Below are 27,727 nucleotides of genomic sequence, written 5' to 3'. Positions count from 1 at the left end.
CTCAATTCGGTATGAGCAGTACGTAGAATGGCTATTTGGGTAAGACCCACCCTTCCACCAAAAGTGGGGTGAACACATGACGTTAATTTGCTCACGGAGGAGAACATGTTCATACTTGGACCTGCCTCACCTCGCGGAGGAGAATGTTTATACTTGGACTTGCCTCAAAGGATGTGCAGTTCCCACTTTTATTTATTTTGTTTTATATTTTTATTTGGCTTAAAAAAAAAAAAAAAAAAAAAAAAAAAAAAAAAAAAAGAGAGAGAGAGAGAGAGAGAGAGAATAACCAAAACACTTGCAAAATCACATTTTTCCAGCAAAAGTATTAATAAGTTTTTTTTTTTTTGATGGAAACAGTGTCAAGAAGTTGTAAACAAGTTTAGTATATTGTTAGCTAACTAAAACAAATTATAACAATTCACATTAAAGACATTAATTTTTGACATGGAATACCTAGTGTATTCTAGCATTATTAGCTATTATAACAATTTACCAAAAAAACTGGAGTGTCTATTACACACTCCCCAAAAACAAGGGAAATCCTGACCTCAACTCATGATTTCCTTGTTTTTTTTTTTCGTCCTTCAATTGTGTACTATGTTTGCATTAAGTGATGTGCACTAGACATTTCCCTATCAAGAAAAGAGGGAGGTCTTCGTTCCCTTGTAGCTTGTTCAAAAGCATAGCTAATCTCAATCAGCTTCGGTTCTGAACCCCTCAAGCCCCCAAAACTGATCCCAAACGGTATTCCATTGCTTTCATACCCGGCTGGAACAGTTATTGCTGGGTAACCACCAATTGCCAGTACTGTGCAAGCACCTGAGCCTATTGTCACCATTGCATCCAAGTTATTGTCCTTCATCAGTTTCCCAAACCCATATTTTGACAAGTTTGCCATCATCTCAATTGCCTCTATCTCTTGCTCCCCAATTCCACTTGTATTCTCCGATGCAAGGAACTCGTCCTGACCATATTCTTCCAGTTTTTCCTGCAATGACCGAAACTAAATAAGTTGTCTGCATATCAAACACAAAAAGAGCAGTGAAATTGAATTCAGCTGCATAATTTCTTCATTCTTTTGGTGGTAAAAATCAGCCTAATATTTTGTAAAAAAATCGTAAGTTATAGTGCAAAACCACATAAAAGTGTCTGCAGAACCTCACAAAAACAACTACAATTAAACCATAATCCTACAAATTTGTGGCCAACAATGAATTCTCAATAGACTAATTGAATCCTCAAAATATAGGGCGTTTGCAGAACCTCCCAAGCAAAGACATATACAATGGTTGCAAGACAAGGATCTTCTCGCCCATAAACATTGTAGTTCACTTGCCAATGGAGTTATTATATTTTTGAATCATCAAAACAGCTAACAAACATTGCTATCAGTGAAAGTTGTTTCACTAACTTTGATCATATAATTGCTTATAGTGTGCTAATCATGCTGTATGTCCATCTTTCAAAAATCATATACTTAACTATAACAGGGTTGTTCAAGTTGAATGCGATTATGTCTGCCAATGACCTCACTGTAGAGTTGCTCAGCTCTTTTAGGTACTCGTTTATTGAAATCTTGAACTCAGCCAGCAGAGCAATTAATTCGCTGCTTTGAGAGGGATCCATAATTACATCAAGATTTGCTATTTCCAGATTGTCCACTATAGTTGCACCTCTTTGCCTTGACATTAACAAAAGAAAACAAAAAGTTACTACTGTAGAAGTGCTTGATTAAATGTTACATACTGGCATACTGCACTAGTGAAGCCAATAATAGCCTAGGTTGGAGAGTTAGGCAAACATGCTGAAGGGGCTAACTTGTTTGTGCTAGAAATGTGCATATGCATTACTTTCCTACTGCCCTAGCAGAAATTTACCTTAACACATTTAGATGATGCTCAAAGGCTGGAATTGCAGAGGTTCCATTATATGAGTCCAAAAATGGTTCTCTTACAACACCCAATATCTTTCCTTTGAGCCCATCTTCATTCAGAAATTGTCTGTAGCCACCTGGAGGTATGAACACAGATGCTGCCTTTGTTGCTTCATAATCTCTTGGATCAAAACCCACAATCGCATCAAGCACATACACTGCATCTGTTACAGTTCTGCATATGGGCCTGTAATTGGACATAATCAAAATTCATTAGTTAAACTTCAGCCTAAAGTAGCATCCATTCTGTGTCACATACACAAGTTCACTTCTGCCTGATAAATTCCTATTTATCCTAACATATGAAGCTCATAATAAATGATGAATCTAATCACTTAATCATTATTCTAACACTACGTAGTATTCAAATATAAAAGGGAGGATCAAAGGAGTAGTTTCTCACCCCTTTTTTTTTTAATTTTTTTTTATCAATTCCCTGCAAAAGAAAATTGAAAGCACAATCTAATGGTATGTGATTAGTAAAACAACTAGTAACAGACTAGCTTACCCAATGGTGTCCTGACGAGGTGAGATTGGGATGACACCGGCACGGCTGGTGAGACCAACAGTGGGTTTAATCCCTACAACCGAGTTGTGATCTGCTGGACAGATGATGGAGCCATCTGTTTCGGTCCCTAGTGACACTGATACCATGTTTGCTGCAACTGAGATTGCAGGTCCACTGCTTGAACCACATGGATCCGCAGATTCCACATAAGGATTCTACATGTTCCCCCCAAAAAATTTCATGATTGAAGACCTCTTTTATACGCGCGCGCGCGTGTGTGTGTGTGTGTGTGTGTGAGCAGTTTTATCACCAAAGAACAGAAGTAGAGCAAACAAGCAGCCAAGCTGCAGTCAACAAAAACTCAAAGTTACCTAAGAATTATGAATATCTTTGTTGTAATAAATTTGCATTATTCCTAAATCAACATCATATCAGGTTCAACTCACTAGAGCACCGGACCCAAACCAAACTAGGCCTAATTGTAAGGTGGAGATGTTTTGAGTCAATTAATTAAATGACAAAGTTTAACTACAAAATTAGTTGTAATATAAAGTTACAATCTTAATATCTTTTTATTAGTGGTAAATTTTGACAAATCTATCATTGAATTACATCTTCTTCTTCTTTTAACCTCAATACTTGCAAAATTTCTAAAAATCAAAGATTAATAATTATGTCATCAATAAATTATTTAAATTACAAGTTTTTGTAATTTAAAATTATGCATAAAATATAAACTTATAAATCAAATAGTAAATATATCTGATTAATACAAAATTTGACACATGTTTATTATTTTATTATTTTTAGAGAGTTTCAACCTATAATGTCCATGATAATCTTTTATCATTAGATTAATACGCCAATTAATTTTGGTGTAGACAGAAATTAATCCTTAAATCTCTTATCCAACCATTAGAGATTTTATAAAGTGAACTAACCGAAACCTACTAATAATGTTTATTTTATTAAGTAAAATAATATTTATTTTATTAAATAACGTTATAAACTTAAGTAACTACCAATTTTAGCCGAAGGTACTGCCAATTTTGTAAATGAAACTTTAATAATCTTCATTATATTATAAAAAATAATATGTCCTATTAAACATCACTCAACTAATAAATAATTTTGTTATCAAACCAAAAAAAAAAAAAAATAGTAAGTAGTTTTCAAGAAAAAAAAAAGAGTTTTTATTAACTAACCAGGGCTTGTCCACCTCTGGCACACCAACCATCAGGTATCTCCGAAGACCGAACTCCATACCACTCGGAAAGACTAGCCTTCCCTAAGATGACAGCTCCGGCTTTTCTCAACCGTTGGACCACGCCGGAATCTCTAGCCACCGTTGATCCCAGCAGCGCGTACGACCCACACGTGGTGTTCAGCTTGTCCTTAGTCCCTATACTGTCTTTCAACAGTATGGGGATCCCATGCAACTCTCCCAAAGATCGACGGCCCTGATCTTTCGCCGCAGCCTTCTGCCTCTCGCGGTCAGCCTCGTCCGCTTGATTAAGCGCGTCTGGATTCACTTCCAGTACGCTGCGGAGCAGGGGATTCAAGGCTTCGATCTGGTCTAGGTACAAGTCGACGAGTTGTCTTGAAGTGAGTTGGTTTTCGGAGAAGGCGAGGTGGATGTCGTCGATGGTGGCTTCGGTGATTGAGAATTGTGAGCCGTTGATTGGGTTGACGAATATGGTAGAGAAAACTAACAGCAATAAAAGCAAGGTCAACGATGAGGAGGAGAGGAGAGACGTAGTTGGACTGTTGGTCAGCATTTTAGCTTCAAACCATTAGTCAGCAAGAGTAGCCCTTCACCGCCTCGTATTGATTTATTGTTTAATAGTTTAATATTTTAATTTCTTTTAGTTTTGTGAGCCCTTCACATGGAGTCGCTTATCGGGAAAGCTGAAAGTTTTAGCAATTAGTCATTTGTGTTGACTTCTAAGCCACCTCCACTCCATGTGGCTCACCTATGTCTCACCATTTTTTTTTTTCCCTTTTAATTTTAATTTTATCACTACCGTGGTTATAATCTAAAAGATAATTATTAAATTGTTATTATTATTATTATTATTGTAAGGACTCAATTTGTAACGATTCCAAAACGGTATTGAGTTTACACGTTGAGAGCCCAAACAATATAATTTGTAGAACGTGGGTTTGAAAGGCTAGGCCTTGATCACCGAACGGTGATTGGTCGTGGTGTTCATACAGATTTAAACCGTGTTCGCTCGGGAAGTCATTCTCTTCGAGACGGTCTGGAAGGCTCTGATTCTTGGCCTTTTTTCCCCGCCCCTTTCCCGAATTGCTTGCTTCCCCTTTCATATTAGCTTGTATCCCTTATCCAACGTCCACGTGTAGGTTCGATTTTCCATGATTGATACTTGTCCCATCAGCCCATACCCAAAGTGATTGGGGGTGGTTGTAAAAGCTGAAGAGCATGGTTCTGTCAGGTGCAGAGTATTCAATGCCAGTAATGGCAGCTTTCCCTTTGTCCTTGATCGTCATACTGTCCAGCGGTCCTTTCTCTATCAACATAGATATTTTAGGTTTTTCCCAAAACTGTTCCTATACCATTCTTGCCCTTTCTTTCAGGAGGGCCTCGGGGATGCCGATGATAGAATCATTCTCGACTATGTCTCAAGATTACTTGGACTTTTATTATACGTCCTCAGTTATATCCCTTCTCAGTTCGGGCCTTGGGCCCCAATGTAAAAATGGGCCAAGATCACAAATTATTGAACCCCACAATTATTATTATTGAGTGATATTTGGGATTTGGGCTTAATTAGTTTGACATAGCATTAGTTGAAAAGACAAAATTTAGGTAGAATTTTGAGAAGAAAATCTAATGAACAACACTTAAGTATTATATGTAAGTCTTGCTCTAGTTAAAATATGAATTTACAATTATAAAATTCTTAAAAATTTATATGGATTTTAATGAACAACTTACAATATATAAAAAATAAAAAAAATAAAAAATAGCTATAACTTGAAACAGAATACTGAAATAGAGTGATACTAAATTAGTATCGAATTATTGTCTCAATTAACAAACCGAAACATATTCGAAACGGTATTCAAAATATTGCTTTTTATATGTTTTATTTATTTATAGGAATATAGATACATATATTATGTAAACCTAAAATTTTTGGTGAAAATACCATTTCGGTCCTTACATTTTAAGGTCATAGTCAATTTGATCCTTATATTTTAATAGTAGTCAATTTGGTCCTTATTATTTTTAAGTTGCAGTCAATTTGATCCTTACCATTAACTCACTGATGAAAAATGTCTACGTCGCAAAAGGTTTGCATTATTGCCGTACATGTGGCTAACATAATACATAAAATTAAATATTTAAAAAGCCACCTAAGCATTTCAATTTAAAACAAAATCAAAAAAAAAAAAAAAAAAAAAAACTTAAAAGATTAATTGAAAGAACAAAAATAAAGAAACTAATTTTTTTTAGTCTTGAATTTCTTTTATTTTCTTCCCCATCCTTGCACTTTCTTAGATACCAAACACAATATCCAGCAACACCACAATCTGAAAACCAAACAATATAATCTTCTTTGCCCCTCTCTTTCTCTCATTCTCTCTCACATACACGCAGAAATCCAAGTCTATTTCCAATAACATAACCTTCCCAGCCACTCTCTCTCTCTCTCTGCCGAAATCCAAATCTTTATTTCCCATAACCATGGCTGAGCATGGTGGAGCAAGAGACATCAATGGCTTTGTGCAAGGCTTCGGCAGCAGATGCCTCAAGTGGAACTGTGGACGTGGAGGACGCCGTCGTGAGCAACGTGAGGAGGAGAAGTAGGTTTCGTCCATTCCGATAAATCACCAGAATAGATCTACCTCCACTCACTCCGTGATGGGTGATTGGGATTCGATATCGGCAGTAGTGATACAAATCTAGGCCTTGCAGATTTGAATGTGTTGGTGGATTAGAAATAGTAAAACTGATTTCTGGTGGTTGTGAGGTTTTAGCCTTGGTGGTTCAACTTTCAATGGTTTGGATGTTAATGGTGGCTGTAAATGGTCTAATCTGTGATGGTTTTGATGGTTGCGTGAAGTTCTAGGAAAATAGATAAAAAGAGAAGACCGAAAAAGAAAATTGGTCTACATAACCCTTTTTTTTTTTTTTTTTTTTTTTTTTTTTTTTTTTTTTTTTGTGATAATAGAGTTAATAACTGTGTTGTGTTGTGTTTATTGATAAAGTGTAAACTCGTCAGTCGTAGTAGGCAGATGGAACTCCTCGTCAGCACCTGTGTATCTTCTAAAAGGGGTCACCGGTGTGGTGTCTACCACAATACCTCCGATGCCAAAGTTAGAACAGTAAAACAATTCACAAAATTAGAAAGTAATAGGTATTTTCTTAGAGTCTCAGTAGCTATGTACCTTATGCTACTAATGTAAGAACTTTATATATGTGATCTTGACTGCTAGCCGTTGGGGTGTTAATGCCTCTCTTTTGTAACGCCTCCAGCCCAATTATGGGGCTTTTATTATGCTCCAACAGTCTGTTTTGCTGGTTTCGTAACTGTCCAGGTTACTTGCTGGCACCATTGAATGACTTTCCTTTCCTCGTCGGTGATGGCTTGTTCGTCGTCAGGGGTGACCTCATCACTAGGTTGAGCTCGTCAAGGTAATGTGTTCTCGTCATTCCCATCATTTATAAAAAAAAAAAAACTGTGTTGTGTTGCTAGGAATTATGGTTGGTAGCTAAGAAAAGTTTTGAGAATACATAAGAAAGCATAAAAGAAATTGAGGATTTTATAATAAAAAAATAATAATAATTTTTTCTTTCAATTCATCTTTTCAGTTTTTTTTTTTTTTTTTTGGTTTGACATGGATTTAAAAAAAATTAAAATGCTTAGGTGGCTTTTAAAATATTTAATTTTATATTATTATTTTAGCCATTTGTGCGTCAACAATGCAAACCGTTTGTCACATAGGCATTTTCTGTTAGTAAGTTAATAGTAGGGACTAAATTGATTGCAAATTGAAAAAAACAGGGACCAAATTGACTGCTATTAAAATGTAGAGACTAAATTGATTATGACTCCAAAATGTAGAGTCCAAAATAGTATTTCCGCCAAAATTTTTTTGAGTGATTGCTGCAATAGGCTGCCACCTCTGGTAGCTCACTCTAACTTGATGGTATAACAAAAAATATTTTGTTATTCGGCTCTCTCTCTCTCTCTCTCTCTCTCTCTCTCTCTCTTTTCTTTTATTATTTTATATTTTATCTTTCTCCTTTGTCTTTCTTAAGACATATCTCTCTCTTTGGCTTTGTTGCTTTGGCTGAACCACCTGCTCCTCCCTTCTCTTTTTTTTTTTTTTGTTCAATATTTTGCTTTTTTTTTCTTTGGCCGAACCACCCTGCAATTGAAGCTTCCTCATCTTTGTCTTCCTTTGACTTTCTCTCTTTGACATTAAACTTTGGTGGTGGTTGATTTTGAGTGTGGGTCTTGTGGATTGGTGGTTCTAGTAGTGGTGGTGGTTGATTTAAATGTGGGTCTTGTAGATTTGTGGTTTTAGTGGTGGTGGTGGTGGTTGAATCGGCTGTGGGTTTGGTTGTGGCCGTGGGTTGTGGTTGTTATGGTGGCTGATACATGTGGTTTGCTAGTTGTGACTGTTGGCTTTTGTTTACTGTGATGATAAGATATTTTATTGTGTTATTTATATTATTTTAATGTATTGTACGCTAAATATAGATGTTTTGATGGTTGGCATATTTAAAAATAAGTTGTTAAAATAGATAAAGTGAGTTTTTAAATTATTAAAAATTATATTTTTTAACATTTTTACTATGAATGCTCTAATCCATCTATACATACTTTTTATTATTATTATTATTTTATAGGAATACAGGTACATATATTATGAAAACTTAACATTCTTTAGGCTGTTAAGCAGTCAACAATTACTTTAATTTCAGAATCTAGAACTATGAAGGATTTCACATTGATATAATATACAATAAAGTTGTCATGAGACTTACCTAGATCTATTGATGCAATTCTCTTGATATCTAGTGAATAATAATATACAGGATTGTTTTCTCTTTGTTCACCATTTTTGGCTATATACGCTCAATTCAATCATATTTAATCTATGATGGGGAAAAATGAATACTTTAGTGGGCAAATAGAAAACTAGTTTTCTAGTTTACCTTATCCTCCACTCCATCAAAGTTGGAGTTGCGTTAGAAAACCACTTCTCTAATTTACTAATAAAATAAAACACTAACAGATATGTCTTTATATCTTATTCAACCTCTAACTTATTACATGTGCCTTATCACATGGGACACCAAATCAATTTAGTCTTACATATTAAACATAAATATAACTTTTTCCTTTAGATTTAAGAATAATTTGAATTAGACAAATGCAAAGTGTGTCATCCTTTTGTTTTGCTCTTTTTGTTTTTTTGTTTTTTTTTTTTTTTGAACTAGACAAGTATCTATCATGCGTGGGTCAAACCAATAAAATTATCCAAAGTTAGGCGCTAAAAAGTCCATTGAAAATGATGAAAAATTATTATGTAAATAATATTTTTATAACAAATTCTAACCGGCAAGTAGAATTAACTTTTGTTATTTTGTTTTGACGTATGATAGTGAAAGCCTTGATAACAATTGGTTGTTGGCCTCAGTCCAAACACTTAAAAAATCACATTTTTCCAATAACAATATCAACAACCAACATGTAATTCACCAAGTTAAGATGGCTAATACATTTTTCCAATAACAACACGCTTATTTTTGGCATGGCATATTTATTGTAATATGGCCTTATTTACAACCCAATTATCAAAATATAGCATTCAAGGAAGTTGTTCACCTCGTACCATTATTCAAGAAAAGTGGGAGGCCGTCGTTCCCTTGTAGCTTGTTCAAATGCATAAGAAATCTCAATCAGCTTCGGTTCTGAACCCTTTAAGCCCCCAAAACTAATCCCAAACGGCATTCCATTGCTTTCATACCCAGCTGGAACAGTTATTGCTGGGTAACCACCACTTGCTAGTACTCTGGAAGCATTTGAGCCTATTGTCAACATTGCATCCAAGTTATTGTCCTTCATCAGTTTCTCAAACCCATATTTTGACAAGTTTGCCATCATCTCTATTGCCTCTATCTCTTGCTCTCCAATCCCACTTGTATTCTCCGATGCAATGAACTCATCCTGACTATATTCTTTCAGTTTTTCCTGCAATGACCGAAGCTAAATAAATTGTCTGCATATATCAAACACAAAAAGAGCTGTGAAATTGAATTGAGGTGCATAATTTATTCATTCTCTTGGAGTTAAAAATCAGCATAATATTTTGTTCAAAATTCAAAAGTATATAATGCAAAACCACATATAGAGGTGTTTCCAAAACCTCACAAAAACTACTAAATCTTAGTCCCAAAATTTTGGGGTCGATTATGAATTTTCAATAGACTAATTGAATCCTCAAAATACAGGGTGTTTGTGAATCATTAAAAAAAGCTAACCAATATTGTTATCTGTGGAAGTTGTTTCACCAATTTGGTACAACAATAGCTTATTAGTGTGCTAATCATGCTGTATGTCCATCTTTCAAAGAATCATATACTTACCATAACTGGGTTGTTCAAGTTGAATGCAATTATGTCTGCCAATGACTTCACTCTAGAGTTGCTAAGCTCTTTCAGGTAGTCATTTAATGAAATCTTGAACTCGGCCAGCAATGCAATTAATTCGCCACTTTGAGTGCTATCCAAAATCACATCGATGTTTGCTATTTCCAGGTTGTCTACTATAGTTGCACCTCTTTGCCTTGACATAACCAAAATAAAACTGAAGGTTAAATTTCACACTCTAAGAACTTGATTAAACGACAACATCTTGCTTTTTCATAGCTATATATGCTAGTGAAGGCAATGATAGCCTAGGTTGGAGAGTTGGACAACTATGTTGAAGGGGTTAACTTGTGTGTGCTAGAACTGTGCATATGTATTACTTTCCAAGTTACAACTGCCCTTGCATAAATTTACCTTAACACATTCAGATGATGCTTAAAGGCTGGAATTGCAGAGGTTCCATTATATGAGTCCAAAAACGGTTCCCTTACAACACCCAATCTCTTCCCCTTGAGGCCATTTTCATTCAGAAATTGTCTATAACCACCTGGAGGTATGAACACAGATGCTGCCTTTGTTGCTTCATTATCTCGTGGATCAAAACCCACAATGGCATCAAGCACATACACTGCATCCGTTACAGTTCTGCATATGGGCCTGTAATTGCACATAATCAAAATTCATTACTTAAACCTCTGCCTAAAAGGCAACAATCCTGTGTCACATACATAAGTTCACTTCTCCTTGATAAATTCTTATTAATTCTAAAATCTTAGGCTACTAGGACATGATCAAGTTAATCGCTTAACCACTATTCTATCACAATATCTAGTGCTAGTTTTTTACCTTTTTTTATTTATTATATATATATATATATATATAAATCAATGTGCAACAGATTAACTTACCCAATTGTGTCCTGACGGGGAGAGATTGGAATGACACCGGAACGGCTGGTGAGACCAACAGTGGGTTTAATCCCTACAACCGAGTTGTGATCAGCTGGACAGATGATGGAGCCATCGGTTTCAGTCCCCAGTGACACTGATACCATGTTTGCTGCCACTGAGATTGCGGACCCACTGCTTGATCCACATGTTCCCCCAAAATATTTCATGATTGAAGACCTCTTTTGTGTGTGTGTGTCTATATATATATATTGGATGAATATGAGATTTTATTCACTAAAGAGCAGAAGTAGAGCACAAGCAGCCAAGCTGCAGAAAACAAAAACTCAATGCAACATCCCAAACCAGCAGCAAAACTGCAACTAATAGACGTTCCCCTAGGTACGCTCAAACACAATAAAAGGATATTCCAAATAATGTTTTTCAAAACATGAATTCAATATAAAAAATGTGTGTAACAATTCTTATCATTACAAATAATTTACATGATCTATTATCTAAAAAGTATGGATACTCCAAAATCTCTGTTGTGTTCATGTTGGACACGGACACAGCGCCTTAGGGACACTGCTACAGGCTTGTCCTTGGAGTTAATTAGTTAATTGTTATGTGTATTGTGTCTTAACTTTTCAAAAGTTATTGTGTTATGTCCATGTCTGTACATGTCCCCACTTATCATTAGAATGCCCTGTTTGGAATGGAATTCCTAATGTATGTCCCCACTTATCATTAGAATGCCCTGTTTGGAATGGAATTCCTAATGTTTTTACACATAGACAACTTATATTTCACGACATATTGCACAATATTGCTCAAACAATTTCAACTTCATTCCTAATCCGGTCTATGTTCATGCCATCTTCGAAAATATTAAAATTAGTATCAATTTTACTACAAAATGTTTACAAACTTAATAACAAATTTAATAAATGTCTAAGTTACAGACACAATTTTATTACCACGATCTCTTTCTAGTCCTTCCAAATGTGGAAGCATTGTGCACTAAGTAGGACATTTTATTACATTTATGTGATGAATAACACTTCAATTTGTAACAAGTGTGTAGCAAAATTTGCAATATCTTAAGATCACTCTTATTTATTGATTTATTTATCTTCTTACACTCTAGAGTCTAGACTGAGTTTGACTGGTTGGACCTATAGAGTTACATATCTTTTTGAAACTCAAGACATGTTTTGGCCTAGCTCAATGTGGAGTTGGAGTTGCTATCTTTTAATTAATCAACTGTAATGTTACGATCACAACTACTAGCTAAAGACATAATTAAGAATTACGATCAATTCAACAATTATAAATTTGCTGTATAAAAAAAAAAAAAATGTCCATTAACAGTACAGTTTAAATAAATAACTGTAAAAAGTAAAAACTGAAAACTAAAAAACTTTATAAAGTAAAAAATCTATATAGTAATATCTAACATCACTCAAATATAAGACTAACCACTGCTTGTCCACCTCTAGCACACCAACCACCGGGAATCGCCAACGACCGAAGCCCATACCATTCATTAAGACTAGCCTTCCCCAATATCACAGCCCCGGCTCTTCTCAACCGTTGAACCACGCCGGCATCTCTAGCCACCGTTGATCCCAGCAGCGCGTAGGACCCACACGTGGTGTTCAGCTTATCCTTAGTCCCTATACTGTCTTTCAACAGTATGGGAATCCCATGCAACTCTCCCAACGATCGACAGTTCTGATCTTTCGCCGCCGCCTCCTCCCGCTCGCGGTCAGCCTCCTCCGCTTGATTCCGAGCGTCTGGATTCACTTCCAGTACGCTGCAAAGCTGGGGATTCAATGCTGCAATCTGGTCCAAGTACAAGTCAACTAGTTGCCTTGAAGTGAGTTGGTTTTCGTTGAAGGCACGGTGGATGTCATCGATGGTGGCCTCGGTGATTGTGAATTGTGAGCCGTTGATTGCGTTGACGAAGATTGAGAAGAATAAAAGTAACACCGAGGTCCGCATTTTCGAGAAGTGTAGTCTTGTGTAGAAGTGCAACTACATTTGTGTATAAATAGGTGACTGTAGAGAGAGAAAATTCTCAACCTATCACAGGGGAAAATTCTCAACCTATCACAAGCTGACACATCATACTATCAAGTCCATAAAGTACAGTCAATTACAAAGCGCTATGTACTACAACTAGTTTCTATCATCATCATTCAGGAATCAACAAAAATTTGTCAAGTATCATGAAATAAAAACATTTAAAAAAAAAAAAGTATGCAAAATGTCAATCACATAACGGTGCGTGTAAGCAATAATACATGCCACACATCAGCAAGTGTAAGCAATGACATTTGGCATGTGTAAGTAATGACATCCAGTACGTGTAAGCGATGACATAAGGGATCAAATCAATTGCTGACATGTGTCACCTTGAAAATCAAGACATTTCTGCCAATTAAATGATATCATGTGTTAGAACCCCTTTCCCTCTCCCTTATGTGTGTGTGTGTTTGTTTCTAAAAAAAAAATGATATCATGTGTCTTGGAGAAAAAGTCTTTAAAATCCTCCAATGAGATTGTGACATGTGTCACCAATCAGACTCTGCCACGTGTCGCTCACCCATCCCTAAACTCCTATAAATAGAAGCCTTCCTAAAACATTTCCACACACCAAAACATCTTGGAACACACACCAACACATCTTGGGACACACACCAAGACATCTTGGAAGACATTGTAAACACAAAATTTCCCAATTGTAGAAAATCAAACAAATTGAAAAATATGTTCCACAAATGTAATTTTGTATTAATCAAGTAGTGAGTACAGTCTCTATTTTGATTCTTTTACAAAAGTGCTCCTCTGATTCTATCTTCTTTATAGTCTTGACTTGAACGCAAAATTTTCTTCAATTTGGCTGGAAGATGAATCAAATGATCTTCACAACGAATCTCTGACTTTGAGCTTGTTAGAGATTTGTTGTTCTTCAAGTCCTTCAAATGTACTTCAAGTCCTTTGAATGTTCTTTAAGTCCTATGACTGTTCTTCAAATTGTTCAAAGATTCTTAAGACAAAATTTCTCCAAAGTTTAGACTTCTTGAAAACTTGGTGTTGAAAATGATAGGGGATGTCCCCTATTTATAATGGTTTCAGAGGATAAGATTCACTTTGAATTGATATGTTTGAAAATATGTAGTAGACTTTTGATTGGCCCAAATTTTGCTTAGGGATAATTCTCTCTATTTATCTATTTCGATTAAATTCATATTTTAATAAAGATAATGATCAACAAAGATAAATAATTATCTCTATTTAATTTATTTATTTTAATAAAGATAATTATCCATCAATTTTGAATAGAAAATTTATCTTTATTTTATTTTATTTATTTTAATAAAGATAATTATCCATAAACTTTGAATAGGGGATTTATCTTTATTTTGTGGGTCAAGTGACACATGGCAAATTTCAATATGCCAATGTAATATCAATTTGGATAACACATGTCGTCATTTGATTTAACTAATTTAATGACATATTATTCTAGAATTTGTCACTAACCTTTGATGTGGCATTTTATAATTAGCTTAAAATTTTGCCTCCTATAGACATCTTGGGAGAGATCTTAGAAGACACCAAGGCATCCATGCCACAAGCAACATCAAAGAAGATTCAGAAGTATAGAAGCTCTGCTGGAATTAAGCCCTGAAGCCTCCAGGAACTTCAAGAACTTCATCTTCGAATACGAAGAACATTCAAAGAAAAATCATCACCAAAGAACAGAGAAGTAGAGCAAACAAGCAGCCAAGCTGCAGTCAACAAAAACTCAATACAAGTTACCTAAGAATTATTAATATCTTTGTTGTAATAAAGTTGCATTATTCCTAAGTTGACATCATATCAAGTTCAACTCACTAGAGCACTGGACCCAAACCAAACTAGGCCTAATTGTAAGGTGGAGATGTTGTGAGTTAATTAATTAAATGACAAAATTTAGCTACAAAATTAGTTGTAACCTAAAGTTACAATCTTCATATCTTTTTGTTGAAGGTAAATTTTAACAAATCTACCATTGAATTACATCTTCTTCTTATATCCTCAATACTTGCAAAATTTCTAAAAATCAAAGATTAATAATTATGTCATCAATAATTTTTTTAAATTACAAGTTTTTTTAGTTTAAAATTATGCATAAAATATAAGCTTATAAATCATATAGTAAATATATCTAATTGACATAAAATTTGACATGTGTATTAAGAGCGTAAAGAACGTGCAATTCAATAATTAAATTTTCATAATATATAGTAATATTTATTTTATTAAGCAAAATAATATATTTTTTTAATTAAGTAAGGTTATAGCTTGCTATCAATTTTGATGTAACTGAAGCTACCGCTGATTTTGTAACCGAACCTTTAATAAAATTTATTATATTATAAAAAACAATATGTCCTATCTAACATTACTCAACTAATAAATAATTGATTCTCAAAAAAAAAAAAAAAAACTAATAAATAATTCTCTTATAAAAAAAAATAGTAAGTCATTTTCAAGAAAAAAAAAAAAAAGAGTTTTTATTAACTAACCAGGGCTTGTCCACCTCTGGCACACCAACCATCAGGTATCTCCGAAGACCGAACTCCATACCACTCGGAAAGACTAGCCTTCCCTAAGATGACAGCTCCGGCTTTTCTCAACCATTGGACCACGCCGGAATCTCTAGCCACCGTTGATCCCAGCAGCGCGTACGACCCACACGTGGTGTTCAGCTTGTCCTTAGTCCCTATACTGTCTTTCAACAGTATGGGGATCCCATGCAACTCTCCCAAAGATCGACGGCCCTGATCTTTCGCCGCAGCCTTCTGCCTCTCGCGGTCAGCCTCGTCCGCTTGATTAAGCGCGTCTGGATTCACTTCCAGTACGCTGCGGAGCAGGGGATTCAAGGCTTCGATCTGGTCTACGTACAAGTCGACGAGCTGTCTCGAAGTGAGTTGGCTTTCGGAGAAGGCGAGGTGGATGTCGTCGATGGTGGCTTCGGTGATTGTGAATTGTGAGCCGTTGATTGGGTTGACGAAGATGGTAGAGAAAACTAACAGTAACAAATGCAAGGTCAACGGTGAAGAGGAGGGGAGAGACGTAGTTGGACTGTTGGTCTGCATTTTTAGTTAGCGTCAAGTTTCAAACCATCAGTCAGCAAAACCCGTCGGAGAACCGTGGAAGTGCTACACAACATCTCTCCATAATCCATCAATACATACTTTTTAATGTATAGTCTGCCTTTCACTGCCTTGTATTGATTTATTGTTTAATAGTTAATACTTTAATTTCTTTTAGTTTTGTGAGCCTATTTTTCACAATATTTAATTTTTTTTTTCTGCTTTTAATTTTAATTTTATCACTACTCTGGTTATAAACTAAAAAATAATTATTAATTTATTATTATTATTATTAGATAAAAATGAAAAACTAACCCTCTAACTTTCACATTTTTTCATTTTAGTCCTCTAACTTTCAGTTTTGTTATTTCAGTCATCTAACTTTCAATTTTTGTCAATGTAGGACTCCGTTACAACTCAGTTAGTGGTTGCCATTAGAACTCCTGAAACAATGTCATTTTGCATTTTTTTTTAATTCGAAATTAAAAGAAAATAAGAAAAATATTAAAAAAAAAAAAAAACATTTAGGTTGGACTTTAGGACTAAATCTTGTAACTTGCGGTTGAAACCTTTGAAGACTCAGTTCTTGAACTGAGTCAAGAGCTTGATAAACTCATCCTCGTTGTTGAATTTTGGTTGCTTGCGCAATACACATGTCAAGGTCTTGATGCTCTCGTGGTCAATCCAAGCTTGGATTTCAGACTCAATGGAAGCTGCAACTCGAGAGATGGAGTGAGTCGAGACTAGGCAAGTTAAGAACTATTGGATGCTGTGGTGGCGGCATGAATTCTTGAGGGTCTCAATGAGGGCTTTGAGGTTGGAAAGGTGTTGAGAGAGGGTAGAGAGATTTGGGTCTTTGGAGAGAAGTGTGTCAAACTCAGTTTCAAGCTCTAGGAGAGCGTTAATGGCGAAAGACAAGTTGAGCTCATCCGAGTTGGGACTCGGGTGGGCTTGTAACTCATGCAAGGCTTGTTTTAGAGCTTCTAACACTTTGAGAACTCGTGGACTGGTTTAATTTCTTGGGTTTTGCTTGTTTTGGATGTTGGGTGTTCTTCAGATCTTTGTTTTAATTTCAGGGGAAGGGGACGATGTCCTTAATGTTTTTTTCTTCTTCTTCTTCTTCTTCTTCTTCTTCTTCTTCTTTTTAGATTTTTCTTATTTTTTTTTAAATTTTGAATTAAAAAAAAAATGCAAAACGGCGTCGTTTCAGGAGTTTTAAAGGCAACCACTAACTGAGTTGTAACGGAGTCCTGCATTGACAAAAATTGAAAGTTAGAGGACTGAAATGACAAAATTGAAAACCAGAGGACTGAAATGAAAAAAATGTGAAAGTTAGAGGGTCAGTTTTGCATTTTTGCCATATTATTATTATTATTATTGAGTAATGTAAGGACTCAATTTGTAATGACCCCAAAATGATGTTAGGTTCGCACGTTAAGGGCCCAAACAATATAATTTGCAGAGCGTGGGCTTGAAAGGCTAGGCCTTGGTCACTGAACGGTGGTTAGTCATGGTACTCGTGGTGGACACGCAGGGACGAGCCATGGTTATCCGTGGATCTTGCCCATCAAGCTTAATGTTCACATCCTTCCTTTTTCTCCTCCTCTTTGGCGCCTAAGCCTTTACATTATATAGCCCTTCATGGTTGATCCTGATCCTCCATCTGTTGATCAGGTAGGTACCTATTCGAGTACCTATCCCATCAGCCGCCTCCCCCTACTTTCTGTTAGTTGCAATAACCGAATCCACACTGTTCAGGAGTCTTTTCCCATTAATATGGCCAGGACATTTGTGGGCGCATTCAATGCGGAGGTGACGTCTTCTCCTTGAACCACTCCCACTCCGTACCCCCATGTGAGTCCTATTCTACTCGCCTTTTCTTCTGAGGGCACTTCGGAGGCTGCCTTGGACGACATGTCTCTCTTCCCTTTGAAGTCTCGGGATGCCGAGGACAAGGTCATCCTTGGCTGCATCTCTAGACTGTTTGGTCTTTCTCCACTTGTCCTCGGCAACTACTCTCCTCGACACGGGCCCTGGGTCCTAATGGAAAGTGGGCCGGGTCATAAGTTTTCTGGCCCCACAAGTAATATTTGGGATTTGGGCTTAATGAGTTTGACATATTAGTTAAAATATGAACTTATAATTATAAAATTTTTAGAAATTTATATGGGTTTTGATGAACAACCTACAATATAAAAAAAAAAAAGCTATAACCCGAAATGACATATTAAAATAGACTGATTCTAGATCGGTATTGAAATATTCTGTTCTAATTAACAAACCGAAATGGGTTCCGAAACAATATTTAAAACATTACTTTTTAAATTTTTTTAAATATTATTTATAGGAATGCGTGTACATATATTTTGTAAACTTAAAATATCCATAAAAGTACTCACAATACGGTTGTTAAAATGATTAAATAATCATTTTAGCAACCAAAACACCAAAACACATACACTACAACAAAGAAGGTGAAGCTAAAAAATTTTGCGTGATTGCTACAACGGGCTACTATCTCTAGCAGCTCATTGTAACCGAATGATATAACAAAAACTATTTTTTTATTCGGTTCTCTCTCTCCTTTTATTATTTTATATTTTATCTTCTTTTTTAGGTTAAATATTTTATCTTTCTCTCTTTTGTCTTTCTTTAGACACATCTCTCTCTCTTGCTTTGTTGCATTGGCCGAACCATCTGCTCCTCCCTTCTTCCTTTTTTTTTCATTGGCCGAACCACCCTACAACTGAAGCTTTCTCATCTTTGTCTTCCTTTGATTTTCTCTCTTTGAGATTAAACTTTGGTGGTGGTTGATTTTGAGTGTGGGTCTTTTGGATTGGTGGTTCTAGTGGTGGTGGTGGTGGTGGTTGATTTTGAGTGTGGATCTTGTGGATTGGTGGTTCTAGTGGTAGTGGTGGTTGATTTTGGGTGTGGATCTTGTGGATTGGTGGCTGTAGAGGCGGTGGTGGTTGATTTTGGATATGGGTCTTGTGGTTTGGTGGCTATAGTGGCGGTGGTGGTTGATTTTGGGTGTGAGTTTGGTGGCTGTGGTGGTGGTGGTGGTTGATTTGGCTATGGGTTGTGGTTGTTACAATGGCTGATAGGTGTGGTTTGTTAGTTGTGATTGTTGGCTATTGTTTATTGTGTTGATATGTTATTTTATTGTAATATATGTTATTTTATTGTTTTGTTTATATTATTTTAATGTGTTGTATGTTGAAATAGAAATTTTGATGTTCGGTGTATTTAAAAATGAGTTGTTAAAATGAATAAAGTAACTTTTTAAGTTATTAAAAGCTAATATTTTTTGGTATCTTTATTGTGAATGTATTTTTTTTTTTTTTTTTGTTTAGAACTATTAAGGATTTCACACTTATATAAAATACAATAAAGTAGTCATGAGACTTACCTAGATATATTCATGCAATTCTCTTGATATTTAGTGAATAATAATAATTTTTTGTAGGATTGGTTTCTCTTTCTTCACCCTTTTTTGCTATATGCACTCACTTCAATCAGATTCAGTCTATGATGGGAAAAACTGAATACCTTAATGAGTAGAGAGAAGACCAATTTCCTAATTTACTTTGATCTCCACTTCACCATCAAAGTTGGAGTCACGTTAGAAAACCGCTTCTCTAATTTATGAATCAGATAAGACATTAACGGATATGTCTTTATATCCTATTAAACCTCTAACTTATTACATGTGCTTATCACATGGGACACCAAATTAATTTAGTCTTACATATTAAATGTAAGGGCACGATTTTGATCCCTAAGCCCAAAGGGTTAAAGGATTTAGGCTCAAAGAGTCCAATACAATGAATTTGTAGAGAATTGGTTATAAAACTAGGCTCTAATGAGTTAAACAACAATTATAGTTGGCCCAGATGGCAAGAAAGCAAAAATAAACTAGTTCTATCTAAAGAAAATCGTCATCGGCACAATCCGAGGAAATCAGTTCTTGTATATATCTCTTTTGAATTTGGTTACAAGTCAAGTTCTTGTTCCTACAATGTTTTTCTCTTAATTCTCCGATCTCCCCTCCTCAGGGTATTCTTTCTCTTTTATACTATCTTCCTTCTTTCATCTCCACCCTCCACGTGTAGACCAGGTTTCTAACGTTGATTCCTGTTCCATCAACACCTTCCTAAAGTCTCTGGAGTAGCTGCAAGGCTGAAAATTACTGTCTAGGTATCACTTCCACATTAATGCAGCCAGAAAGTTAGCTATAAAGCATTCAATGCAGTGATACCAGTTTTCTCTTAGATATTTCATTGTTTCCCTTTGTTCGGTGCCTTCATGACATGTATCCTTATTAGTAGAATTTCCCGAAACGTTGCCCTGGATGGCAGACCATACCTTCGGACCTCTGCTTTGCTCAGCCGAGGAGACATTCCTCCTCGGACCACCTTCTTAGACTCTTATGACCAAACCCCGTCTCTTCATTCACTAATGCGGACTTCCATAACAACATTTACCTGTTCTCTAACTACTAGATATCCTTGAATTGGGCCCCCGGCCCAACATATATATAGATATATATTATTGGGCCTACCACACCTACATTAAACATAAATATAACTTTTTCCTTTAGTTTTAAGAATACTATATTTGAATTTAGACAAGTGCAAAGTGTGTCATCTTCTCTTTTTTATTTATTTATTTATTTTTTTTATTTTTAACTAGACAAGTATCTATCATGCGTGGGTCAAACTAATAAAATTATCCAAAGTTAGGTGCTAGAAATTTCATTAAAAATGATGAAAAATTATTATATAAATAACATTTTTACAACAAATTTTAGGTGATAGGTACTAGTGGGAATCTAGGTCCACAATTTATATTATTTTTTTTACCCACGTGACCACTAACCACTTGCTATTTAGAATTTATTACAAGCATAGATATAACATTTCTCAAAAATTATTGTAAATAGGAAGTGACATTTTTTATTTTTTTTTGTTTTTTAATAAATTTGGGGCAGGGGGTAATTGATTGTGACAAGGCTAAAAATTATTAGATCATGTTCTTGTTTGAATTAACTTTTTTTCTGTGGTATGATAGTGAAAGCCTTGATAACAATTGGTTGTGGGTCTCAGTCCCACTTTAATTTTGGCCAAAAGATAACCATCCAAACACTTGCAAAATCACATTTTTCCGGTTACAATATCAACAACCAACATGTAATTCACCCCATTCTCAAAAAAAAAAAAAAAAAAAAACATGTAATTCACCAAGTTTAGATGGCTAATATATTTTTCCAATAAAAACACACTTATTTTTGGCATGGTATATTTATTGTAATATGGCCTTATTTACAACCCAATTATCAAAATATAGCATTCAAGGAAGTTGTTCACTTCGTACCATTATTCAAGAAAAGTGGGAGGCCGTCGTTCCCTTGTAGCTTGTTCAAATGCATAAGAAATCTCAATCAGCTTCGGTTCTGAACCCTTTAAGCCCCCAAAACTAATCCCAAACGGCATTCCATTGCTTTCATACCCGGCTGGAACAGTTATTGCTGGGTAACCACCAATTGCTAGTACTGTGGAAGCATTTGAGCCTATTGTCAACATTGCATCCAAGTTATTGTCCTTCATCAGTTTCTCAAACCCATATTTTGACAAGTTTGCCATCATCTCTATTGCCTCTATCTCTTTCTCTCCAATCCCACTTGTATTCTCCGATGCAATGAACTCATCCTGACTATATTCTTTCAGTTTTTCCTGCAATGACCGAAGCTAAATAAATTGTCTGCATATATCAAACACAAAAAGAGCTGTGAAATTGAATTGAGGTGCATAATTTATTCATTCTCTTGGAGTTAAAAATCAGCATAATATTTTGTTCAAAATTCAAAAGTATATAATGCAAAACCACATATAGAGGTGTTTCCAAAACCTCACAAAAACTACTAAATCTTAGTCCCAAAATTTTGGGGTCAATTTTGAATTTTCAATAGACTAATTGAATCCTCAAAATACAGGGTGTTTGTGAATCATTAAAAAAAGCTAACCAATATTGTTATCTGTGGAAGTTGTTTCACCAATTTGGTACAACAATAGCTTATTAGTGTGCTAATCATGCTGTATGTCCATCTTTCAAAGAATCATATACTTACTATAACTGGGTTATTCAAGTTGAATGCAATTATGTCTGCCAATGACTTCACTCTAGAGTTGCTAAGCTCTTTCAGGTAGTCATTTAATGAAATCTTGAACTCGGCCAGCAATGCAATTAATTCGCCACTTTGAGTGCGATCCAAAATCACATCGATGTTTGCTATTTCCAGGTTGTCTACTATTGTTGCACCTCTTTGCCTTGACATAACCAAAATAAAACTGAAGGTTAAATTTCACACTCTAAGAACTTGATTAAACAACATCATCTTGCTTTTTCATAGCTATATATGCTAGTGAAGGCAATGATAGCCTAGGTTGGAGAGTTGGACAACTATGTTGAAGGGGTTAACTTGTGTGTGCTAGAACTGTGCATATGTATTACTTTCCAAGTTACAACTGCCCTTGCATAAATTTACCTTAACACATTCAGATGATGCTTAAAGGCTGGAATTGCAGAGGTTCCATTATATGAGTCCAAAAACGGTTCCCTTACAACACCCAATCTCTTCCCCTTGAGGCCATTTTCATTCAGAAATTGTCTATAACCACCTGGAGGTATGAACACAGATGCTGCCTTTGTTGCTTCATTATCTCGTGGATCAAAACCCACAATGGCATCAAGCACATACACTGCATCCGTTACAGTTCTGCATATGGGCCTGTAATTGCACATAATCAAAATTCATTACTTAAACCTCTGCCTAAAAGGCAACAATCCTGTGTCACATACATAAGTTCACTTCTCCTTGATAAATTCTTATTGATTCTAAAATCTTAGGCTACTAGTACATGATTAAATTCTTATTTATCCTAAAATCTTAGGCTACTAGGACATGATCAAGTTAATCGCTTAACCACTATTCTATCACAATATCTAGTGCTAGTTTTTTTACCTTTTTTTAATTATTTATTATATATATATATAAAAATCAATGTGCAACAGATTAACTTACCCAATTGTGTCCTGACGGGGAGAGATTGGAATGACACCGGAACGGCTGGTGAGACCAACAGTGGGTTTAATCCCTACAACTGAGTTGCGATCAGCTGGACAGATGATGGAGCCATCGGTTTCAGTCCCCAGTGACACTGATACCATGTTTGCTGCCACTGAGATTGCGGACCCACTGCTTGATCCACATGTTCCCCCGAATTTCAGATAAGGATTCTGCATGTTTCCCCAAAATATTTCATGATTGAAGACCTCTTTTGTGTGTGTGTGTGTGTCTCTATATATATATTGGATGAATATGAAATTTTATTCACTAAAGAGCAGAAGTAGAGCACAAGCAGCCAAGCTGCAGACAACAAAAACTCAATGCAACATCCCAAACCAGCAGCAAAACTGCAACTAATAGACGTTCCCCTAGGTACACTCAAACACAATAAAAGGATATTCCAAATAATGTTTTTCAAAACATGAATTCAAGAAAAAAATGTGTGTAACAATTCTTATCATTACAAATAATTTACATGATCTATTATCTAAAAAGTATGGATACGCCAAAATCTCTGTCGTGTTCAAGTTGGACACAGACACAGCGCTTTAGGGACACTGCTACAGGCTTGTCCTTGGAGTTAATTAGTTAATTGTTATGTGTATTGTGTCTTAACTTTTCAAAAGTTATTGTGTTATGTCCATGTCTGTACATGTCCCCACTTATCATTAGAATGCCCTGTTTGGAATGGAATTCCTAATGTATGTCCCCACTTATCATTAGAATGCCCTGTTTGGAATGGAATTCCTAATGTTTTTACACATAGACAACTTATATTTCACGACATATTGCACAATATTGCTCAAACAATTTCAACTTCATTCCTAATCCGGTCTATGTTCATGCCATCTTCGAAAATATTAGAATTAGTATCAATTTTACTACAAAATGTTTACAAACTTAATAACAAATTTAATAAATGTCTAAGTTACGGACTCAATTTTATTACCACGATCTCTTTCTAGTCCTTGCAAAAGTGGAAACATTGTGCACTAAGTAGGACATTTTATTACATTTATGTGATGAATAACACTTCAATTTGTAACAAGTGTGTAGCAAAATTTGCAATATCTTAAGATCACTCTTATTTATTGATTTATTTATCTTCTTACACTCTAGAGTCTAGACTGAGTTTGACTGGTTGGACCTATAGAGTTACATATCTTTTTGAAACTCAAGACATGTTTTGGCCTAGCTCAATGTGGAGTTGGAGTTGCTATCTTTTAATTAATTAACTGTAATGTTACGATCACAACTACTAGCTAAAGACATAATTAAGAATTACGATCAATTCAACAATTATAAATTTGCTGTATAAAAAAAAAAAAAAAAAAATGTCCATTAACAGTATAGTTTAAATAAATAACTGTAAAAAGTAAAAACTGAAAACTAAAAAACTTTATAAAGTAAAAAATCTATATAGTAATATCTAACATCACTCAAATATAAGACTAACCACTGCTTGTCCACCTCTAGCACACCAACCACCGGGAATCGCCAACGACCGAAGCCCATACCATTCATTAAGACTAGCCTTCCCCAATATCACAGCCCCGGCTCTTCTCAACCGTTGAACCACGCCGGCATCTCTAGCCACCGTTGATCCCAGCAGCGCGTAGGACCCACACGTGGTGTTCAGCTTATCCTTAGTCCCTATACTGTCTTTCAACAGTATGGGAATCCCATGCAACTCTCCCAACGATCGACAGTTCTGATCTTTCGCCGCCGCCTCCTCCCGCTCGCGGTCAGCCTCCTCCGCTTGATTCCGAGCGTCTGGATTCACTTCCAGTACGCTGCGAAGCTGGGGATTCAATGCTGCAATCTGGTCCAAGTACAAGTCAACTAGTTGCCTTGAAGTGAGTTGGTTTTCGTTGAAGGCACGGTGGATGTCATCGATGGTGGCCTCGGTGATTGTGAATTGTGAGCCGTTGATTGCGTTGACGAAGACAGAGAAGAATAAAAGTAACACCGAGGTCCGCATTTTCGAGAAGTGTAGTCTTGTGTAGAAGACTAGAAGTGCAACTACATGTGCATACTGCGTACTTACTACGTTAGACTTACACATAACCCTTTCTTTTGGTCCTATTTTAATTTAGACAAGTTGTGTTTGTTTGTTTGTTTTTTTTTTAATGAGTTGGACAAGTACTCATCATGTATTGGTCAAAGTAATAAAATTATGCAAAAATATTAAGTTGAGTACTGAAAAAGTTCGGTCAAAGTAAATTATGCAAAATTATAAAGTTAGGTACTGAATTTTTCGGGGTTTTTTGGGTGCCTATGATAGTGCTAACAAATTATTGGATTATGATAACGAAAGTTCTGATACCAATTTATTGTGATTCGAGATTACCCAAAGCTCATTCATATAAATAATAAAATATAAAATAAAATACTATTAGAATTATATATAGGTGATTTTAGACAATTAGCATGCGTTCATGAAAGGAAAAATAAATATTGAAGCATGTTTGAGTCTGGGACTCTGGATATACTTCTGCCAGAAGATTATTTTTTATTTTTGGTTGAAATTTGATAAGAAAAATTTGTATTTTTAAATAATGTTGCATGTTTAAATTGATTCGTCATTAAAATTATAGGCTTAGATAGTGCTTAACAAACACATAATTACCAAGCATATGAATGAATGAATTATTTCAAAAGGCTAAATAATCTTAAAGCATCTCCAGCAGATTCTCCAAATTTTTGTACTGTTTGTAGAATGAACAGTGACATTTAGTTTTTACCTACCCACTTTTTCAAATCCACTTTCCAACAAATCCTCTATCTCATTTAAATATTATTTCTTCATTCATTGTTTATTCTTTTTTTAATCATCATTTCTTCTTTTTTTTTAACAACTATATTTTTCAATGAGAAGGGTTATGGTCACAACATTTTACGCAATACTTTCACAACAAAATTTATGTGGAAAGTTGTTACTAGTTCTAATTTGAACCTACCATTGAAATTATTTTTTTACTCACCAATATTAATTAATAACAATCTGTTATTTAAAATTTATTGTGAAAATATTGTGGTAGTATTTTTCAATTAGGATTTTTTATTTTTTATATTATTTTTATTTCTTTCATTTCATTTTCATCCATACACGTTTCATTTCTTTTTTTCTTTTTTCTTTTTCTTGTTTTTCTCCTCCACACAAGAGAGAGAGAGAGAGAGAGTGCTGCTCGTCCGCCGCCCTACCACTGGTGGAGATCGAGGTCACTGAAAGGACAAAGCTAGTGGAGATCGGCATTCACCATGTAGCACTACCATGTTCGCTGCCCCACCATCGCTCGTCCTCATCCCCACCACCAGGCTGGGTCAAATTGGCCTTTTTTTTTTTTCATATTAATTTGATTGTTCTGATTCAATTTTATTTTAAGAATTGGATTTTTTTTTTTTTTTTTTTTTTTTTTTTTTTGTGTTTTGTGTTTGGATTATGTGAGAAACAAGCTCAGATCGGCTTGTTCTTTTCTTTTTTTTTTTTTTTTTAATTTTTATATTTGCTTGTTATGATTCAACTTTATTTTAAGAATTGGATTTTGTTTTGTTTTTTGTGTTTGGATTATGTGAGAAACGGGGAGAATGAGAGAAAAAAAAAATTCGGAGGTGAGAGAAGGAATTGATATAATAGTAGCTAGTATAATTTTTTAAGAAGAAAAATTGATTTGGAGTTGCTACAGTGTTCTCTAGATTTTGAGAAGTACTATAGCAACTTCAAAAAAAATTTAGTTACGTTTTGTGTGTACCGAACTAATTGGAGCGTGAACAGTAGCATAGATTCTCCAAAAAACCCCGATACAACATCTGTTGGAGATGCTCTTAATGGTCCAAATTGAAAATTTTTTAAGTGTTCCGATACTGTGCTTTTAACATACGTTGCACATACATAGACAAGTATCATGCCTAGGTCAAAGGAATAAAATTATCCAAAAAGTCTAAGAGGCACTGAAAAGTTCACTAAAAACTCCACATGCTCCCTTTTGTGGTTATAATATTGTGGAACCAATCGCCCCATGTGATTTTTTTTTTTTTAATAAAAAAAATCCATATATAGTTGAGAGTAGGGAAATTTGAATCCTAAATTTCTTTCTTGGAAAAATTAGGAGGTATCAATTAGTTATGCTACAAATCTCTTAATTGGACCCGAGTTGAACGGTAAAAAGAGAATAAACTTTTCAAATATTTGTTTTTTTTTGTTTTTCCTTGTAACAATGCTAAAAATGCAATGTGAGAGAGAGAGAGAGAGAGAGAGAGAGAGAGAGAGAGAGAGAGAGAGAGAGAGAGAGAGAGAGAGAGAGAGAGAGAGAGAGAGAGAGAAGTTGGTTGTGGCAAGTTACAATAGGTTGATTGGGTTCGATGGGGGTGGGGGGTGGGGTGGGCTATGCGTAAAACAATTTACATATAAAAGGGTCTTATTTTATGGTTAATTAAAATTACTTTCAATTTGACCAGAATTTTAGGTTGGGCGTGGGCAAAACACCTAAAAT

General features: G+C 35.3%; 3 protein-coding genes and 1 long non-coding RNA gene across 6 annotated transcripts; 1 reads left to right on the top strand and 3 right to left on the bottom strand.

Annotated features, from left to right (window-relative positions):
- Positions 1 to 399: 399 nt before the first annotated feature.
- On the bottom strand, positions 400 to 16,209 carry LOC126707185 (probable amidase At4g34880). Of its 3 annotated transcripts, none has more exons than XM_050406781.1 (6): positions 16,062 to 16,209; positions 3,647 to 4,169; positions 2,442 to 2,656; positions 1,878 to 2,120; positions 1,483 to 1,681; positions 400 to 988 (listed from the first exon to the last, which is right to left on the bottom strand). In XM_050406781.1, exons 1-6 carry the CDS (start codon positions 16,109 to 16,111, stop codon positions 596 to 598), a joined length of 1,623 nt encoding a protein of 540 aa, XP_050262738.1. In that variant the 5' UTR covers positions 16,112 to 16,209; the 3' UTR covers positions 400 to 595. The 3 variants fall into 3 exon arrangements, with proteins under 3 accessions (XP_050262738.1, XP_050262739.1, XP_050262737.1); XM_050406782.1 differs by having other exon boundaries at positions 3,647 to 4,072; positions 15,965 to 16,111; XM_050406780.1 differs by lacking the exon at positions 16,062 to 16,209 and having other exon boundaries at positions 3,647 to 4,270.
- Positions 4,072 to 16,285, top strand: LOC126707187 (uncharacterized). Its single transcript, XR_007648855.1, has 2 exons — positions 4,072 to 4,169; positions 16,062 to 16,285. It is a non-coding gene; the product is annotated as an uncharacterized LOC126707187 (long non-coding RNA).
- Positions 9,129 to 13,052, bottom strand: LOC126707186 (probable amidase At4g34880). Its single transcript, XM_050406783.1, has 5 exons — positions 12,441 to 13,052; positions 10,980 to 11,200; positions 10,486 to 10,728; positions 10,069 to 10,267; positions 9,129 to 9,673 (listed from the first exon to the last, which is right to left on the bottom strand). The coding sequence occupies exons 1-5, from the start codon at positions 12,963 to 12,965 to the stop codon at positions 9,317 to 9,319; spliced, it is 1,545 nt and encodes a 514-aa protein (XP_050262740.1). The 5' UTR covers positions 12,966 to 13,052; the 3' UTR covers positions 9,129 to 9,316.
- A 5,058-nt stretch (positions 16,286 to 21,343) lies between the features above and the next one.
- On the bottom strand, positions 21,344 to 25,289 carry LOC126707184 (probable amidase At4g34880). Its single transcript, XM_050406779.1, has 5 exons — positions 24,691 to 25,289; positions 23,190 to 23,404; positions 22,653 to 22,895; positions 22,236 to 22,434; positions 21,344 to 21,840 (listed from the first exon to the last, which is right to left on the bottom strand). The coding sequence occupies exons 1-5, from the start codon at positions 25,213 to 25,215 to the stop codon at positions 21,484 to 21,486; spliced, it is 1,539 nt and encodes a 512-aa protein (XP_050262736.1). The 5' UTR covers positions 25,216 to 25,289; the 3' UTR covers positions 21,344 to 21,483.
- Positions 25,290 to 27,727: the final 2,438 nt, after the last annotated feature.

This window comes from Quercus robur, chromosome 11, assembly GCF_932294415.1.
Source record: "Quercus robur chromosome 11, dhQueRobu3.1, whole genome shotgun sequence".
Lineage (NCBI taxonomy): Eukaryota > Viridiplantae > Streptophyta > Magnoliopsida > Fagales > Fagaceae > Quercus > Quercus robur.
This window is presented reverse-complemented; position numbering and strand designations above follow the sequence as displayed.

Bases quoted from the DNA above. Each gene is read 5' to 3' on its own strand.
- LOC126707186 (XM_050406783.1), bottom strand. From the start codon at position 12,965: ATGCGGACCTCGGTGTTACTTTTATTCTTCTCAATCTTCGTCAACGCA. The intron at 11,201-12,440 runs GTTAGTCTTATA...CACACACAAAAG, and splicing joins CTAGAGGTGGACAAGCAGTG to AGGTCTTCAATCATGAAATA. The intron at 10,268-10,485 runs GTAAATTTATGC...GGTTATGTCAAG, and splicing joins CATCATCTGAATGTGTTAAG to GCAAAGAGGTGCAACTATAG.
- LOC126707185 (XM_050406781.1), bottom strand. From the start codon at position 16,111: ATGCAGACCAACAGTCCAACTACGTCTCTCCCCTCCTCTTCACCGTTG. The intron at 4,170-16,061 runs CTTGCATTTGTT...CTCATCGTTGAC, and splicing joins CCCTCCTCTTCACCGTTGAC to CTTGCTTTTATTGCTGTTAG. The intron at 1,682-1,877 runs GTAAATTTCTGC...GTTAATGTCAAG, and splicing joins CATCATCTAAATGTGTTAAG to GCAAAGAGGTGCAACTATAG.
- LOC126707184 (XM_050406779.1), bottom strand. From the start codon at position 25,215: ATGCGGACCTCGGTGTTACTTTTATTCTTCTCTGTCTTCGTCAACGCA. The intron at 22,896-23,189 runs GTAAGTTAATCT...GTGCAATTACAG, and splicing joins CCCCGTCAGGACACAATTGG to GCCCATATGCAGAACTGTAA. The intron at 21,841-22,235 runs GTAAGTATATGA...CGGTCATTGCAG, and splicing joins ACTTGAATAACCCAGTTATA to GAAAAACTGAAAGAATATAG.